Below are 19,057 nucleotides of genomic sequence, written 5' to 3' on the forward strand. Positions count from 1 at the left end.
AGCATGGGGACCCTCAGGCAAAATGCAGCCTTTGGAGTTAGACCACAGGTTCAAGTCCAGCTTTGTCTAGTCATTACCAGCTGACCAGTAGCAAATCTTACCAATTAATCACTAATGATGGGAACCAGCATTCAAATACAGTCACATGTACATAATGACATTTCTGCCAACAACAGACAGCATAGCACATTACTTTTGTGTTTTTGGTGATGCTGGTGTAATCAAACCTTCTGTGCTGCAGTCCTATAAAAATATAGCACAGGCCAGTCACGGTGGCTCATGCCTGTAATTCCAACACTTTGGGAGGCCAAGGCTGGGCAATCACCTGACTCAGGAGTTCAAGACCAGCCTGGCCAACATGGTGAAACCCTGTCTCTATAAAAATACAAAAAAATTAGCCAGGCATGATGGCGGGTGCCTGTAATCCCAGCTACTCGGGAAGCTGAGGCAGGAGAATTGCTTGAACCCAGGAGGCAGAGGTTGCAGTGAGCCAAGATTGTGCCACTGCACTCCAGCCTGGGAGACAAAGTCTTGCTTTGTCTCAAAAAAAAAAAAAAAAAAAAAAAAAAAAAAATATATATATATATATATATATATATATATATAGAGAGAGAGAGAGAGAGAGAGAGAACATACAATTATGTACAGTATATAATATTTGATAATAAATAAGTATGTTACTGGTTTATGTATTTACCACACCATACTTTTCATTGTTAGAGTGTACTCCTTCTACTTAATAAAAAAACAGTTGGCCGGCTGTGGTGGCTCATGCCTGTAATCCCACACTTTGGGAGGCCAACGCAGGCTGATCACCTGAAGTCAGGAGTTCAAGACCAGCCTGACCAATATGGTGAAACCCTGTTTTTACTAAAAATACAAAAAATATATGGTTGTGGTAACTGGCACCTGTAGTCCCAGCCACTTGGGAGGCTGAGACAGGAGAATTGCTTAAATTCAGGACGTGGACATTGCAATGAGCCGAGAAAGTACCACTGCACTTCAGCCTGGGCAACAGACTGAGACTCTGTCTCAAAAAAAAAAAAAAAGGGTTAACTGTTAAACAGTCATAGGCAGTCCTCCAGGAGGTGTTCCAGAAGAAGGCTTTGTGATAGGCAATGACAGTTCCCTGTGTAGTACTGCCCTTGAAGACCTTCCAGTGAGACAAGATGTGGAGATGGAAGACAGTGATATCGATGATCCTGACCCTTTGTGGGACTAGGCTAATGTGTGTTTTTCTTAGGTTTTATCAAGAAAGTTTGAAAGGTAAAAAAAATAAATAAATAAGTTTAAAATTTTTTATTATCGACCTCCTTGGGGGTCAGGTGATTCTACTACTTCAGCCTCCAGAGTAGCTGGGACTACAGGCACGTGCCACCATGCCTGCCTAATTTTTGTATTTTTTTGTAGAGATGGGGTTTTGCCATGTTTCCCAGGCTGGTCTCAAACTCCTGGGCTCAAGCAATCCTCCTGACTCAGCCTCCCAAAGTGCTGGGACTACAGGCATGAGCCACCACACCCAACCAATAAAAAGTTTTAAACCCAGAAAAAAGCTTACAGAATAAGGATTTAAATAAATAAAATCATTTTTTAAAAAAATAGAGGTGGGGTGTCACCATGTTGGCCAGGCTGGTCTTGAATCCTGACCTCGTGATCCACCCACCTCGGCCTGCTAAAGTGCTGGGATTACAGGTATGAGCCACTACACCCTACCGTGTTTAGGTCTTAAGCTGTTATTACAAGAGCCAAAGAGTCAAAGTATTTTATAAAAATTATAAAATAAAACAATTTTAGTAAGCTGAGGTTAATTTCTTATTGAAGAGGAAAAATTTTAAAAATAAACTTAGTGGGCCAGGCGTGGTGCCTCATGCCTGTAATCCCAGCACTTTGGGAGGCTGAGGCAAGGCAGATCATGAGGTCAAGAGTTTGAAACCATCCTGGCCAACATGGTGAAACCGTCTCTACTAAAAATACAAAAAAATTAGTTGGGCATGGTGATGCACATCTGTAGTCCCAGCTACTCTGGAGGCCGAGGCAGGAGAATCACTTGTTTCCAGGCTGCAGAGGTTGCAGTGAGCTGAGATTGCACCACTGCACTCCAACCTGGTGACAGAATGAGACGCCGTCTCAAAAAAAAAAAAATAAATAAATAAACTTGGTGTAGTCTAAGGGTAGTGTACAGTAATGTCCTAGGCCTTCACATTCACTTACCACTCACTCACTGACTCACCAGAGCAAATTCCAGTGCTGCAAGCTCCATTCATGGTAAGTGCCCATACAGGTGGACCATTTTTATCTTTTATTTAATTAATTAAGTTAGTTTTTGAGATGGCGTCTCGCTCCGTCTCGAAGGCTGGGGTGCAGTTGTGTGATCTTGGCTCACTGTAACCTCTGCCTCCTGGGTTCAAGCGATTCTCCTACCTCAGCCTTTAGAGTACCTGGGATTACAGGTGCCGGCCACCATGCCTGGCTAATTTTTGTATTTTTAGTACAGACAGGGTTTCACCACTTTGGCCATGCTGGTCTTGAACTCCTGATCTGAATTGATTCACCTGCCTTGGCTTCCCAAAGTGCTGGGATTACTGGTGTGAGCCACCACACCTGGCCCAATTTTATCTTTTTTATCATATTTTTATTATACCTTTTCTTGTTTATATATATATATTTAAGACAAAGTCTCTCACTGTTGCCTGGGCTGGAGTGCAATGGTACAATCTTGGCTCACTGCAACCCCGCCTCCCAGGTTCATGCAATTCTCCTGCCCCAGCCTCCCAAGTAGCTGGGATTATAGGTTCATGCCACCACGTCCGGCCATTTTCTTTTTTCTTTTTGTATTTTTAGTAGAGATGGGGTTTTACTATGTTGGCCAGACTGGTCTTGTACTCCTGACCTAGTGATTCACCTGCCTTGGCCTCCAAAGTGCTGTGATTACAGGTGTGAGCCACCAGGCCTAGTCCTATTATACCTTTTTAATATTTAGATTCACAAATACTTATTGTAACAACTGCCTAGGTACCAATATAGTAACTTGCTGTACAGGTTTGTAGCCTAGGGGCCACACTCGACCCCCTCTCTCCTGGATGTGTGGTAGCCTGTACCATCTAGGTCCGTGTGAGGACTCTCTGGTGTTCCTACCATGACAAAGTCCTTTAGCATTCTCGTTGTTAAGCAACGCATAAGTGTAGTTATTGAGTCCCCACTGTGAGCCAGGGCCAGGTCATATGCTCTCTCCCCCAGGCTGTTGTGACCATTTTTAGTGTGTCAGTCCATCTGTCTGAACAAAGCACTTTGGCGTTGATTGTATGCAAATAACCTGTTACAGAATTGTTCTACTCATAAATTGGTTGGCCTCTCTCAGGCAACCCCCAAGGTGGCCAGCCCTTGCCCTGGGTCCTGCTCAACCCCTCTTCCTCAGAAGCTTGCCTGCCCTCAACTCCTCCCCCAAACTGGGTTAGGAGCCCTTTCTCTGGTACCAGGGCACCCTGTGCCTTTCTTACAGACTTGCATTACAGTTCTAACCGCGCTGTGTGGTCTGGGCAAGCTGCTCAATCACACAGTTACTTTTTTTTTTGAGACAGAGTCTTGCTCTGTCACCCAGGCTGGAGTGCAGTGGCATGATCTCAGCTCACTGCAACCTCCACCTCCTGGGTTCAAGCGATTCTCCTCCCTCAGCCTCCTGAGTAGTTGGGACTACACGCGCACGCCACCATGCCCAGCTAATTTTTTATCTTTTTTGGTAGAGCTGGGGATTCTCCATATTGCCCAGGCTCCTCAAACTCCTGACCTCATGATCTGCCCACCTTGGCCTCCCAAAGTGCTAGGATTACAGGCATGAGCAACCGCACTCAGTTCACACACTTTTTATCCAATACAGCCAATAGCAAGGAAATGCTTAGCACTGTGCTTGGCACAGAGGAACAGCAGGTGCTCATTCAACTGTTGCTGTTGTAATTATTCAGACTTTTGTCAACAGAGAGCTGGCCTAAGTCTTTGCCATATCCCAGAACCTAGCACAGAACCTGGTTGAGAACAGAGTACGTGCTCAGTGTATGCTGTGGTAGGCAGAATAACAGTCCCCAGAGATATTGACATCTTAACTCCCAGGACCTGTGAATGTTCCCTTAAATGGCAAAGGGGAATTAAGGTTGCATACAAGATTAGGGTTGTTAATAAGCTGATTTAAAAACAGGACAAACCAGCTGGTCCAATGTAATTTTAAGAGTCCTTAAAAGAGCCAGGTTTGGGGAGGCTGAGTCTACAGGGAGCTAAGATTGAGTGACAGTACTCCAGCTTGGAAGATGGAGTGAGATCCTGTCTAAAAAAAAAAAAAAGGAAAAGAAAGAAAAAGGCTGTGTGAAGTGGCTCATGTCTATAATCCCAGCCCTTTGGGAGGCAGAGGTGGACGGATCGCTTGAGGTCAGGAGTTCGAGACGAGCCTGGCCAACATGGTGAAACCCCATCTCTACTAAAAATCTAAATATTAGCCAGGTGTGGTGGCAGGTGCCTGTTATCGCAGCCACTCAGGAGGCTGAGGCAGGAGATTCACTTGAACCTGGGAGGCAGAGGTTGTGGTGAGCGGAGATCGCACTACTGCACTCCAGCAGCCTGGGTGACAGAGTGAGACTCCATCGCACAAAAAAAAAAAAAAAAAAAAAAAAGAGAGAGAGAAAGATGTGTCTATGGAGAGGGAGGCCTGAGAGACTCTACCTGTTGCAGTTTTTCTATTTTTTTTTATTTATTTATTTTAAAGCTAGGGTTTCACTATATTGGTCAGTCTGGTCTTGAACTCCTGACCTCAGGTGATCCACCCACCTCAGCCTCCCAAAGTGCTGGGATTACAGGCGTGAGCCACCGCGCCCGGCTCTTTTATTTTCTTGAGACGGAGTCTTGATCTGTAGCCCGGGCTGGAGTGCAATGGCAGGATCTCTGCTTACTGCAACCTCCGCCTCCCAGGTTCAAGGGATTCTCCTGTCTCAGCCTCTCGAGTAGCTGGGATTACAGGTAAGTGCCACCACGTTCGGCTAATTTTTGAATTTTTAGTAGAGATAGGTTTTCAGTTCCAGAGAACTGAAGGATAATACATTTCTGCGTGTATGTTTCAAAGCCACTTGTTACAGCAGTAGTTGGAAACTAATATACGCAGCAAGCATTACTGTTCATTTTTACCACCACTACTGAGCTGTTGGTGGTGGTGGATTTATTTACATTTTACACTTTTCTCTCCCATTAGGCTGTGAACTCCTTGAGGTTGTGCAGTACGTTTGTCTTACTTACGTCACTGATTGGCAGGCTCTCGGAAGAATGCCAGGTACACAGGTGGAGCTCAATAAAAGCCCTTAGTGAATTTTCTTGAATCTATAGATGGATGAAGACCTCCGTCCCACGCGCCCCTCCCGCAGGTCCCACTGCGGCCCGACACATTCTGTCCGGCTCCCAGACCCCGCGGGTCCCCCCATCCCTGGGCTGACCGGATGATTTAGGCAGCCGTACGTCCGGCTGGGCTGGTGGGCTTCGAGTGCTGGTCCCAGGGCGTCGTGGGACGCAGTGCCCGCGGCAGGCTGCAGAGGGCGAGCGTGGCCCAGGAGCTCCCACGGGAGGGTAGGGATGGGGCGGGGCTTGAGGGCGGGACGGCTCAGCGCGCAGGCGCGAGGCCAGGCGCCTCGCACGGCCAGGGGCGGGCGGCCGCAGAGCAGCACCGGCCGCGGCTTCGGTAGCAGCAAGTTCGAACCCCGCTCCCGCTCCGCTTCGGTTCTCGCTCCTCTGGCCTTTAGGCCTACAAACACCAGTCCCCGGCAGCTTGTTGCTCATTGCACTCTCCCCGCCACCAGGATGCCGGTAACCGAGAAGGATCTGGCGGAGGACGCGCCGTGGAAGAAGATCCAGCAGAACACGTTCACACGCTGGTGCAACGAGCACCTCAAGTGCGTGAACAAACGCATCGGCAACCTGCAGACAGACCTGAGCGACGGGCTGCGGCTTATCGCGCTGCTAGAGGTGCTCAGCCAGAAGCGCATGTACCGCAAGTACCATCAGCGGCCCACCTTTCGCCAGATGCAGCTCGAGAACGTGTCCGTGGCGCTCGAGTTCCTGGACCGGGAGAACATCAAGCTCGTGTCCATCGGTGAGTTCTCTGGCCGGGCCCAGGCGCCGACTGTGGTGCCGACCCGCCCCCGCGCGTGCACCCCTGGGGAAGGCGAGGGTTTCCTGCAGCGCGCCCCCACCTCGGAGACTAGGGGGAGTCGGACCCGGGGATGGGATATAGGGGGCCTAGACCCACTCTCCGGTGCCCTCCCCTGGGCTGGGACCTGGTGTGATCTCTCCCCATCGTGCTCCCCAGCAGTGCATCTTTGGTTGGCTAAGGGTTGAGGGTTTGGGCTGGGGTTGCAGGAGGGGAGGTGGAAATATGGCATTTCTCCGCACCTGGGGCGCCCCTGTGGGAGCTAGGGGACTAGAAACCCTTGTTCGCCGTTCCCGGGGGCGGGGCCCTAGGATTAGATGCTACCGGAGCGCTCACCCGGCTGCGCCCAGGTTGGTGCACTCTGCGGCAACTGAATGGGCGTTGGCTTGGAGGCCAGGCAGGGAGACTTGGGGAGGAACCGTTCTCTGCGCCTGGAGCCTCCCCACCCAGGTGGAGACTGGGACCTGGTACCTTCCCCTGCCGTCGCCGGAATGGGTGTGGGCCCCGAGACCGCAAGGGGTGGCGCGGGTGCGTGTCCTCGCTCCCTCTGCTCCCGGCTCAGCTCTGGCCGCGCACCGCGGGTTTAGCCTACTCCTTGCTGCCAAAGTTGTAATTTAGGGATGGTGGTGGTAACAGTGATTGCTGTCTTGTAGGGAGCCCAATTAGCGTCCTCTGTGCGCCATCAGCCTTCTAAGTTACTTCTGTCCTTACCATCCTACGACCTGGGGTGAGGCTAGACCCATTTTACAGATAAGGGGGTCCAGAGGGTTTTCTGACTTGTCCAAGGTCAGCAAGTAGGGCCCCGCTGAGAATTGAAGGAAGCGGGCGACAGTTAGAAGGAGGCTTTGTTTTCCTCTCCCCTTCCAAACCCACACCAGGGTCTTCCTGAGAGGAGGGAGGGGAGTTGGTATCTCTTGCTGGGCTGGGCTTGCTGGGCTGAGGGGGGAAGAATGAGGATGAGGTCTCCTTTTTGGTCTGTGATAGTTGGGGGATTCCAGGAGGGCCACAAGGCTGTTGAGAGTGTAGGCTGTGACAGTAGGGGCAAGGAGTTTGTAGTATGTGTGTGTGCATGTGGGCGTGTGTGCAGAGAATGTGTGTGCACAAATACAGTGTGTATATGCAAAAAGTTTGCATGTACACGAAATGGGTGTACAGAGTATGTTTATATGCCGATAATGTGTATCCGCCTATGTGTGTGTGGGGTGGGGGTTGGGATGGGGAGGGTCCTGGATCTGGGTCTCTTCCTAAGGAGAACCAGGGACTGGCCCTGGCCTGTGACCTGGGTCTCTTCCTGAGGAAACCAGGTCACTATAGTGATCCTAGTGACAGGAAGAAAGGGAGATAGGTGTGGCTGCCGGGACTTTCTCTAGTGGAAAAGGGATTCCCTCTAGGCTGAGCCTCCCCCAGCCCTCAGGGCCTCACCCTTCCCTTCCCCCACACCTGTCCTGGCAGGTAGGGCTGCTTCCTGCTTCCTGTGCCCAGGAACCGCTCCACCCAGCTGATCTCCAGCAGCTCTCTCCCTCCCCAAGGGTGGCTTCCCTGCAGAGGAATCCACACGGCAGGGCACGCTATTGTCTTTCTTCTGGGGTCCATCTCCTGTACTGCAGAGGGAGAACGTCAGAATCTCCTGGAATTCTTTATCATTCAGAAACCAGCCTGCCCTCTGAAGAATCCCAAGGCCCAGCTGGGCTCAACTTGGATCTGTTCTTTGTTTTAAAAATGTGTATTTATTTAATTAACTGAAACTTAAAGTAAACCAGAAGTATCCAGATATGACATGAAATCTCTAAAACAACAACAAAATAGACCAAACCACAGCACCAGCAAATCATGGACTGCCTGATCTACCCACTGTTTACAGAGGCAGCTGCTGCTTCCAGCACTGTCTCTCATCAGTGCCTGGGGCTGTGGGTCTCATTCTAGATTTTGTCTGGTCGCTTACATTTTTTTACTTGGTCCTCCTGATTTCCCCCCCTCCCCCCCAGACGGAGTCTTGCTCTGGTTGCTGAGGCTGGAGTGCAGTGGGACCATCTTGGCTCACCGCAACCTCTGTCTCCCAGGTTCAAGTGATTCTCCTGCCTCAGCCTCCTGAGTAGCTGGTATTACAGGCACATGCCACCATGCCCAGCTAATTTTTGTATTCTTAGTAGAGATGGGGTTTCACCATGTTGGCCAGGCTGGTCTTGAACTCTTGACCTCATGATCTGTCTGCTTCAACCTCCCAAAGTACTGGGATTATAGGCATGAGCCACCCCATGCGAGTCAGCCCTCTTGATTTTTATTCCCGAATCCACCCAGGCCCTAGCTACTCCCATTGTCCTGACATCCCAGGGTTAGTTAGCTCCCGTTCCTCTGTGCTGGGCCTGTGGGCTGTTGGCAGCATCTTCCTTTTCCTACCACAACGTCGATTGTATTTTTTTCCTTTTTAATGATTTCTTGGATCATATTCTCCAAAGTGACATTCCTGGGTTAAAGGGTGTGACCACATTTATAACTTGTGTCATTGGCTGCCTAATTGCTCTCCCGAGAGATCTTGCAACAAACAGGTTTTCCACCCTCTGGAGACCACAGGGAGCCCTGGCAAATGCCAGGACTGCTGTGGGGATAAAGCAGGAGGCTTCTTCCCTCAGCTGTGAGGCTGCTGTGGGTAATGGTCTTTCAAGGCAAAGTTACCTCCAGCTTGGACTAAGGCTCGTATATTCACTGCTTATGTGTTATTGCATTGTGCTGACAATGACACTAGCTTCAATTGGGGGGCACCTACTAGATGTTAAGTGTGTTCTATTGATCACTCCATTGAATCTTCATGCTAATCATTGATCGATAGCAATTACTGCCCTTCTAATGATCTGGGTCTATAAGTCACTGGGAGAGTTCAGGGCTTAGTTCTGGCCTGGCCATGTGGTGTTTAGAAATGGTTCCTGTTAATTAAATAAGGTGCTGTCTAATAATTATCTCAAAAGTCATGCCAAGGCTTGACACTGTGGCTCATGCCTGTAATCCCAGCACTTTGAGAGGCCAAGGTGGTTGGATCACCTGAGGTTAGGAGTTCGAGACAAGCCTGGACAACATGGTGAAACCCCATCTCTATTAAAAACAGAAAAATTTAAATTAGCTGGCATGGTGGCACGTGCCTGTAATCCCAGCTACTCAGGAGGCCGAGGCAGGAGAATTGCCTGAACCCAGGAGGCAGAGGTTGTGGTGAGCCGAGATCATGCCATTGCACTCCAGCCTGAGTAACAGGAGCGAAACTCTGTCTCAAAAAAAAAGAATAAAAAACAAAAAAATTAGCCAGGCATGGTGGTTCATGCCTGTAATTTCAGCTACTCAGAAGGCTGAGGCAGGAGAATCTCTTAAACTGGGGAGGTTGCAGTGAGCCAAGATCTTTGTGCAACCACACTCCAGCCTGGGAGACAGAGCCGAAGTGCCGAAATGGTTTGCACACTGAAGGGACAGTCAATCAGGGGAGAACAGCTTTGTTGGCTAATGGTGATCCTACTCTTGCTGCTGTTAATATTATTATCCTTATTTAAAGATGGGAAACAGGAGTGAAGTAACCTAGCTAGTAAATGGTTTCTGGATCCCAGGTCTGCCCAGCTGTTGAATTGGAGCCTTTTCTGACTTGCCTTCCAGTTTCAGAGATGAGTAAAGTACAGCTTTTCTCTCCACATCAGAGGGTCCCTGTAACGCTACGTTTGCAAGTCTTAGGTGTTGGGTGGTGGCTGGATACCTGCACTCTGAACCTCTGGCCTTGGACAAACTAGGGATTTCAGGGCCTTCCATGATTGGCAGGATTAATCCTCCAGGCTGTGGTGAGGGTCTCACTAGTTGAGAGTCAGTCAGGAGTTGAATGGGGTCAGTTTGTCTCCTGTGTTGTCCTCCCTTTTTTTTTTTTTGTTTTTTTGGTTGGTTGGTTGGTTGAGATTTCCTGCTACCCAATGGATGATGTTTTACTGTTTTATACCATGTCAGGGAAGGTATCATTGAATGAATACAGGGTTTTGTATGCTTTGGATAAGTTCAGACAATTGGGGAGTCATTAGAATTGTGTACATGTATCCAGCTCTGAGATTGGTGGTGGTTCAACAGCTGCCAGAGGACTCTAGCTTCTCTGCCTTGAATTCACTGAAAGACAACCCTGGCTATTTATTCACATTTGTGGTTCATTGTAAGGTAGGCCCCTAGGCACCATCCAAAAGCTGAAAATTTCCTTACATTTCTTGTTCTGTTGTGGGCAGGTCTTTAATTCCAGCTGTTTGCCAGGAGTTGGCAGTTTTATTTACTTGTTTTTCCAAAAAACTTTCTGACATGGGGCAGCCCAGCCAGCTGGGAGGAAAAGGGGTCTCTCAGCCCAAGAATGAGGATCAAGGCCTAGAAATCTGGGTGGTGTGTTTTGTTTTGGGCCTTTAGAGAAAGGAATTATTTCCTTTTCAGAGGATGTGGTCTGACCCTAAAGTTTACTTGACTGACGCACCAGGCCAGCGCCAGAGCACACAGGGCGCATGTTCCTAAGACTTTGGGTCACTGGGCAGTTTCCAGGGTGGTGGGTCACTGGTGCATTCAGCTCCTTTTCCTTCCTCTCCCTTTTGTGCTACTACTACCAAAATAATTTCCAAATAACTTTAAGTTCTGCTCTTTTTTGCATGTCTGGCAGATGCCAGCATGTCTTTTGGGCAGTACAGAGAGTGCTTAAAAAGTAGCAAAGTTGGCTGGGCGCGGTGGCTCACGCCTGTAATCCCAGCACTTTGGGAGGCCGAGGCGGGTGGATCACGAGGTCAAGAGATCGAGACCATCCTGGCCAACATGGTAAAACCCCATCTCTACTAAAAAATACAAAAATTAGCTGGGCGTGGTGGCGTGCGCCTGTAGTCCTGGCTACTCGGGAGGCTGAGGCAGGAGAATTGCTTGAACTCCAGCCTGGCACCTGGCAACAAAGCAAGACTTGGTCTCAAAAAAAAAAAAAAAAAAAAAGTAGCAAAGTAGCATGCTTTGTCAGAATTATTAATAACAAGTTCGTAGCACATTAGCATGCAATGTGGCTTGTGTAGTAGTTAAGAGCAAGGATTCTTGGTTCAAATCCCACTTGCCACTAAGTAGCTATTAAGAAATGTCTGTGCCTTGGTTTTCTTATCACTAAAATGGGGATAATAACTACTTCCTTAAAAGGTTGCTATAGAGATTAAACAAGTTAATAATTTTTAAAGTGCTTGGCACAGTTTATGTTACATAGTAAGTGCTGTGAGTGCCTGCTAATTAAATAAGGCAGTGTCTAATAATCTCAAAAGTCATGCCGGAAAGGTTTGCACACTGAAAGGGCATTTAAAATCAGCGCGCTCTGGGGAGAACAGCTTGGTTGGCTGTGGTTGAGCCTACTTGCTAAAATATGGCTGTGGACTGCCTAGAGGGTGCCGCCTCCTTGGAAGGGGCTGCCCCCTGGTATGTTATGGCCGCCTCCAGGGCCCGTTCACACCAGCTTTGTTTCCAAGCTGGACAGGGAGCTCCAGGCGGTTGGTCATTCCAACCTCCCACCCCGTTCAGGAATCTCTGAGCCAAATCACTTCCAGATGGTGATTGGGCCTCTGTGGCGCTCTCCCAGCAATGGTGGAGCCAGCATGCCAGTCGGCAGCCGCCTTCGTTCTTGGAGAGTCTGTGCTAAAGGAGGGCTTTGATTTGGAGCCAAAGTGTGTCTCTTGGGTCCTGGTTTTGTGCTGTGAGGCGGGTGCCATGGAGTGGGCTGCTGGTTTAGTTGAGGATGGCTGCCCTGCTCCTTGGGGGAGCAGATACTCAGGGTCTGGAGCCTTTAGGTCCTGCCTTCAGCCGCTCCATGGTCAGGGTGCCAGTCACCCTGCTTTTTCTATAGATGACCTCCAGGTAGCACATCCTAGGCTAAACTAGATGGAGCCTAGTGATTCAGGGCCTCGGTCTGAAGCTAGACTGTCTGGATTCTAATCTGCAATCTGCCTGCTACCAGCTAAGAAACTCTAGTCCACTGCTTTAACCTTTTATGCCTGTTTCCCCATTTATAAAATGGATAAGCAGGCCGGGTGCGGTAGCTTGCGCCTGTAATCCCAGCACTTTACGAGGCTGAGGCTGGCATATCACCTGAGGGTGGGTGTTGAGACCAGCCTGACCAACATGGCAAAACTCAATTTCTATTAAAAATACAAAATTAGCTGGGTGCGGTGGCACATGCCTGTAATCCCAGCTATTTGGGAGGCTGAGGCGGGATAATTGTGTGAATCTGGGAGGCAGAGGTTGCAATGAGCCAAGATTGTGCCATTGCATTCCAGCCTGTGGGCAACAAAGGTGAAACTCTTTCTCAATTAAAAAAAAAAAAAAAAAAAAAAAAAGGAGCAAATAGTTGCTGTCTTAGAGTTACATTTGATTAGGTTAAGTTGTATCACAGTGTTGTCCTTATCACTATTAATACTGTGCTTTTGGACCCAAGTCCAGGACTTTGTCTTGTCTTCTGTATGTTCTCTTGCCAGTCCAGATATTTTTGGAATCCTATTGCTGTCATCTGGGGTGTGTTAGCTGTTCCCTTTCCTCAAGTTTGGAACCTCTGATGAACATGTCTCCCAAGATCCTTTCTTTCTTCCTTTCCTCATTCAAGCAATAAATGAAAGGCCATCTCTGAACCAGGCTCTGTGCTGCGCGCTAGGGGCACAGGAATGAGAGGATCTTGTCCTTTGCTTGCCTCAGACTCAACTCAGAGGAGAAGAGACCTGCAGAAGAGAGCTGCTCAAATCTTCAGGCCTGTGCTCATCACCTGGGGGCTTTGTTGAAAATGCAGGTCTGATTGAGGAGGTGCTAGTCAGATCCTGCTCTCTGTGGACCACACTGTGAGTAACAAGGATCTAAGTCCCCAGCCCTCTGAAGAGGATGAACGTCTACCCCCAGGCTGGGTTGGGTGATCTAGAAGGTTCCCTGGAGGAAGGGACCTTTCAGCTAAGACCTAAAGCGTGACTAGAATTAGGTAGGTGAACAGACATTTAGCCCAGGAGTAGAAGAGTGTGTCAGTTTAGAGGTCTTGATGCTTAGGTTAGGGGGGCAGTGGAGAGGTGGGCAGGGCTGACTCACCAAGGGCTTTCTGAGACTGGAGGCTGCCTATGGGGTATGCTCCTTGAATTTGTCTGTTTGTTTATTTATTTATTTTTTTGAGATGGAGTTTGCTCTTGATGCCAAGGCTGCAGTGCAGTGCGGTGGCATGATCTTGGCTCACTGCAGCCTCCGCCTCCCAGGTTCAAGCAATTCTCCTGCCTCAGCCTCCCAAGTAGCTGGGATTACAGGCATGTGCCACCACACCTGGCTAATTTTGTATTTTTAGTAGATACGGGGTTTCACCATGTTGGTCAGGCTGGTCTTGAACTCCTGACTGCAGGTGATCCACCTGCCTTGGCCTCCCAAAGGGCTGGGATTACAGACATGAGCTACTGCACCCAGTACCTTGAGTTTAGTGTAGGGTAGTGAACCAGCCGAAAGGGGCCATCTATCCCAGGAGTCTCTTAACTGTTGCACCAGTCATTCCTATTAGCTGAAAATGTTGTATGTGCCCCTTCCTCATATATATATATTTATTTATTTATTTATAAGCTATAAACATATTCTACTGTCAGTCTGTATATTAAATATTAGTCAAACTTAGTTTCTTTTTAGATGACAAATCTAAATATAAAATCTGTTTTTTTCCTGGCTCTAAGGGATTATCTTGTGTCCCCTTGGGTGCATGCATACACCTCATTTGGAGTCTCCTATGAAGGTCTGTGTTTCTACATTTAGTTTTTTTCTTTTTTCCATATTCTTGTTATTCTATTTTAATTTTCATCTTTGAGTATTCTAAATTAAGGAGCCAGATCTGTAATTATAACCCCTTCCCCCAACAATAAGTTTAACTAAATGAAAACATTCAATGGAATGAGCCATTTTAATCTTAATGGGTGCTATTTCCTGCTTTTATAATGATTACAATTGCCTTTCATGACATTCTACTGGAAGCCATCTTATATGACTGTTGTAAATCTAGTTATTCATTAAACAGGCTCAGTAATCCCTAAATTGGCTCAGGTTATTGTATAACAAACAATAATACTTTTCTTCAGGAGCTTCAGAAATGATCATGTATTTTTAGCGTCCCTAGCTCACTTTGCATGGGAAACTGAGTCCATGTACCAGAAGAGAGCTTCTCGGAGAAAATGATTAGAAACCAAACGGCTCTCTTTATGACTAAAGTGGTGAACCAGTAGGTGAGAGTAGGTATAGATGGTATAGAGGACTGAACTACGGGTGTTTCAATCAGGCACACTTAGTATCAGGATTTAGTATTTGGGGTAGAGGAGGACAAAGAAAAATACCAAGCTATGTGTGAAGCTGCTGCCCTCTAACAGGCTTAGAGCAGCTGCCTTAACTGTGCTCATTTGATAAACTGTAGGTGGTTGTCGTAACTCTGCAAACTGTTTATTTATAAAAACAATTTGATGGGATTTTATTTCTGCCCATTATTTGAGTATAGCATTTACCAAAGAACAGTTTTGGCCAGACCCCATGCAGTAGAATGTCTTTGGCCAAAAATTTTCTTGTACTATAAGCAAAGAAGCAGTTTGGTTTTTCACTTAGTCAAGACTGCCTATCAGACTGAGTTAATGTGACAGAGCCGCTGTCTCCCTTTTCCCCATTATCAAAACCTGGCTTTTCTAAGCAGCGCATGTGGAAAGCCTGGCAAGGAGGACCCTTGTCCTCCTGCATATTATTTCTTGACTCTTCTTGGTACCAAGAATAAATACAAATGATGCTGGCTGTGTACTAAATGTTGAGGATCTTCATCCTCTAATATATCATCTAGTATTTCTCATACCTGCCGTCTGTTGACCATTGGCCTGTCTTACATTACTTCCAATCCTCATGAACTCTGCAGAGCTAGTGGCTTTACGTCTGTGAGAAAAAAAAAGAATCTTTATTGGGGGAAGGTGAGCCCTTTTAAAGCAAGCTATGTATTTATTTATTCATTTTGTTTTTTTGAGACAGAGTTTTGCTTTGTCATCAGGCTGGAGTTCAGAGGCACAATCTTGGCTCACTGCAACCTCCGCCTTTGGGTTTCAAGTGATTCTCATGCCACAGCCTCCTGATTAGCTGGGATTAAAGGGGCCCACCACCCCGCCAGGCTAATTTTTGTATTTGTATTTTATTTTTACTTATTTATTTTGAGACAGGGTCTCACTTGGTTGCCCAGGCTGGAGTGCAGTGGTTCAGTCTCAGCTCATTGCAACCTCTGCCTCTCCGTTTCAAGCTATTCTCCTGCCTCAGCCTCTCCAGTAGCTGGGATTACAGGTACCCACCACCACGCCCAGCTAATTTTTTGTATTTTTAGTAGAGATTTAGTTTCAGCATGTTGGCCAGGCTGGTCTTGAACTCCTGACTTCAACTGATCTATCTGCCTTGGTCTCCCAAAGGGCTGGGATTACAGGTGTGAGCCACTGTGCCCTCCTTATGTATTCATTTCTTGAAGTCACTTGCTGGCCAGTTGCGATGATACATGCCTGTCCTGTAATCCCAGGACTTTGGAAGGCTGAGGCTGGAGGATCTATTGAGGCCAGGAGTTTGAGACCAGCCTAGGTGAGATTACAATCTCTACAAAAAATTTAAAAAATTAGCTGGATGTAGTGGTAACCCTGCATAGTATAGCTATTTGGGAGGGTCAGGTGAGAGGATAGACTGAGGCCAGGAGTTCGAGTCTGCAGTGAACTATGATTGCCCCTCTGCACTCTAGCCTGGGCAACAGTGAGACCCATTTCTAAAACAAAGAAATTGCTATTGTGACAATTAGCTAAAAATTAATGTCATAATGCCACACACAATACTATAATCCATACCCTATAGTTGAATGATGGATGGCCAACCACTAATCAATGCTATTTCTGTAAGCCAATAAGAAATCCTAACAAGCAACTCTGTATCAGTCCACTCCCTGTCCCCTTTTTTGCTTTTAAAAACCTGCTTGTAAGCAAAGGCCAAACAGAGCTCATATCCAAGGTTACTTGGGCCTGAGTCTTTCAGGCTGCTGTCTTCACTTTGGCTCATGTAAACTCTTTAATTGTTTAAAATTCGAGTTTCAGCTTCTTTCTTCCTCTCCCTCCCCCGAGATGGAGTCTTGCTCTGTTGCCCAGGCTGCAGTGCAGTGGTGCCATCTCAACTCATTGCTGGAGTGTAATGTCATGGTCCTGGCTAACTGCATCTTCCACCTCCCGGGTTCAAGCAATTCTCCTGCCTCAGCATCACGAGTAGTTGGGATTACAGATGCATGCCACCACACCTGGCTAATTTTTGTATTTTTAGTAAAGACAGGGTTTCGCCATGTTGGCCAGACTGGTGTCGAACTCCTGACCTTGTGATCCGCCTGTCTTGGTCTCCCAAAGAGCTGGGATTACAGGTATGAGCCACCGCACCTGGCTTCAACCTTGTTCTTTTAGGTTTACATCTGTTTCCATTTTACAGATGAGAAAACTGAGGCACAGCTGTGCCTCACTTTACAGGTCAGTCTTCTTGCTTGCCTGCATCATGCAGTAAAGTACTTTTGTATCAAAGTTGGGTTTGACACTCTGTACAGGAAAATAGATATATTGTAGTGAGAGGGTGTGGAAGAGACTGTTTTCTGCTTCTGTGGATTTTTAGTTCTTGTTTTGCTTTGCTCCAAACTTTACTTATTTGCATTTGGTTGATGTGAAATTGAAATTTCCTTCTAGAAAACAAAACTTTTTGGGGGCTAATTGCCTTATCTTTTCCCATACCATGGAACTCTGCCTGGGACCTTTTCCACAGTTTTTGGAGACATTGCTCTAGTTCTTTCCCTGCCTTTGGTTTCCAGGGGGCAGTAATGTCACCACGGGTGTGGACAGTAGGGACTAGCTGAAGGTTGCTTTAGGGGAGGTGGGCAGGGCTTTTCTTAGTGAGGTCTGGAAACCAGAGGTGAGGAAAGAGGTGCCCCAGGACCTTTTCCTAGCTGCCGGGGTCACAGCACACACCATGTCACCACAGGACATGTGTGTGGGGATGTTATTGAGAGCCAGTTATGTCAGGAGATCCTTGGTGACAGCGGACATAGCTGCAGCTGTGCTCTGTCAGAAATGAGCTCACCCAGGCTTGGCGCGGTGGCTCACGCCTGTTATCCCAGCACTTTGGGAGGCTGAGGTGGGCAGATCACAAGGTCAGGAGTTTGAGACCATCCTGGCCAACATAGTGAAACCCCCCATCTCTACTAAAAATACAAAAATTAGCCAGATGTGGTGGCATATGCCTGTAATCCCAACTACTTAGGAGGCGAAGGCAGGAGAATCGCTTGAACCCTTGAGGTGGAGGTTGTAGTGAGCCGGGACCATGACATTGCACTCCAGAGTGGGTGACAAAGTCAGACTCCATCTCAAAAAAAAAAAAAAAAAAAAAAAAAAAAAAATCAGCTCACCCACAGCCTTTCCTTCTGCTACCTTGTTTAACTGGTGGGAGGGTGTGCTGGTTTGTGTTTGCTGGTGAGCCCAGCAACTGAACCCTTTCCAGGCCTGGCACCCGGCCTTTATCAGTTCCATGGCCCTGGCACAAGTGGGCAGGCTGCTTCCAATCCAAGCAGGCGGCTTTCCGCTCATCTGCAGGTAGCCTCTTGGACAGACCCCTTGCTGTGCGCCGCAGCACAAAGCTGTGTGAGCCAGAGCTGAGCTTGTGATCCCCATGGGCTTCTTCCGAGGCGCACCTCTCCTGAGAGAGAGAAGGCTGGTCTGTCTGGCCCATTCTGGGCTCAGCCTCCCCAGCCGTTGCAGGGCTGGCTTGCTGAAAGGTCTGGGTGTTAACACAGCACTCCTGTTCTCTCTCTCTGAAGGCCCTTTATGCTGGCATGAATTCCTTTTCTCATAGAGATCTGAAAGCGCTTTTGACTAAATGGGTCACCTTTCTGAGTATTTTCATAAGGCTGGTCAGCCTTTACCATGCCAGACAACTTTTCTGGAATTTCCTTTCCAGAAAAAAAAAAAAAGGCTACTAAAGAGGTTGGAGTTATTTGGAACGCAGGGTGGAATTTTGGCATTCGAGCTATAGGGAAACGGGTGGGGATTTGTGGTAGGCACTATGTAAATTTACCGCGGCCCATAAATTCAGACTTTAAGATGAAAAATGGCAAACAGCAGTCAGCCTTCCTTCGACAGACAGGAGCGGTGCTCCCTTCCGCTGAGTGTGACTGAGAGAGAGGCAGGCCTCCTAGGGAGACCGGGGCAGGAAAGGTTTCTTGGTGGCTAAAATAAGATTTCTCAATTTCCCTTATGTATCAAGAAAATAAGTTCTTATCATGCTTGTACCATACTTCTTGTGTGTATCACCCTGATTTCCCTGCACCTCCCTGAAATGGTTTACTGGATTCCAGGGACACAAGAATGATTTGGCATCTACAGCTTATTGTGGGAGCAGGAGCTGCTTGGTGCTTCTTGCCCAAGAACAAACTGATGCTTCCCTTGGTGTGGGGTAAAGCAGGCCAGAGTATGGGACCAGGCCCTGCCTCTGAGGGGACTTGAGGTGCAAGGCCTTGGAGCTGAGACCCTAAAAGGCCTTTGTGAGTCTGTAGTTCTATCAGTTGAGCAGAGTTCGTGGTACTGTTTACAAGATTCCCTCTCAGCAGAGGCAGGGGTGTGTGCTGGAGGACTGGCAATGTGCTGCTGGGATGGGGCCCTGGTGGAACTTCCAGTCATCTGGGGGCAGAACCCGGAATGTGTTCTGAGTGAGGTGCCTTGGCAGAGCTTGGCATCAAAGCACCTGGGCAGTGGCTTGTCACATTCCTGATCTCTACCAAAGGAGGCAAGCTGGCACCTGGGGGATGGCTCTCTAGTCAGGGCGTCCTTTACGGGAAGT

The 19,057-nt window shown here is 47.9% G+C and overlaps 1 protein-coding gene across 9 annotated transcripts in view; it reads left to right on the forward strand.

Annotated features, from left to right (window-relative positions):
• The first annotated feature begins 5,684 nt into the window (after positions 1-5,684).
• Positions 5,685-19,057, forward strand: part of FLNB (filamin B) — a 170,475-nt gene continuing 157,102 nt past the window's right edge. For all 9 annotated transcript variants that reach the window (XR_013527402.1, XR_013527399.1, XR_013527400.1 and 6 more), the window contains exon 1: positions 5,685-6,121. Coding sequence is in view for 5 of the 9 variants with exons in the window: in XM_002758479.6 (XP_002758525.2) it covers positions 5,830-6,121 (292 nt within the window). In the remaining 4 variants the exon portion in view is untranslated. The remainder of the gene's footprint in view (positions 6,122-19,057) is intronic.

The sequence above is a fragment of the Callithrix jacchus genome, chromosome 15, assembly GCF_049354715.1.
Source record: "Callithrix jacchus isolate 240 chromosome 15, calJac240_pri, whole genome shotgun sequence".
Taxonomy (NCBI): domain Eukaryota; kingdom Metazoa; phylum Chordata; class Mammalia; order Primates; family Cebidae; genus Callithrix; species Callithrix jacchus.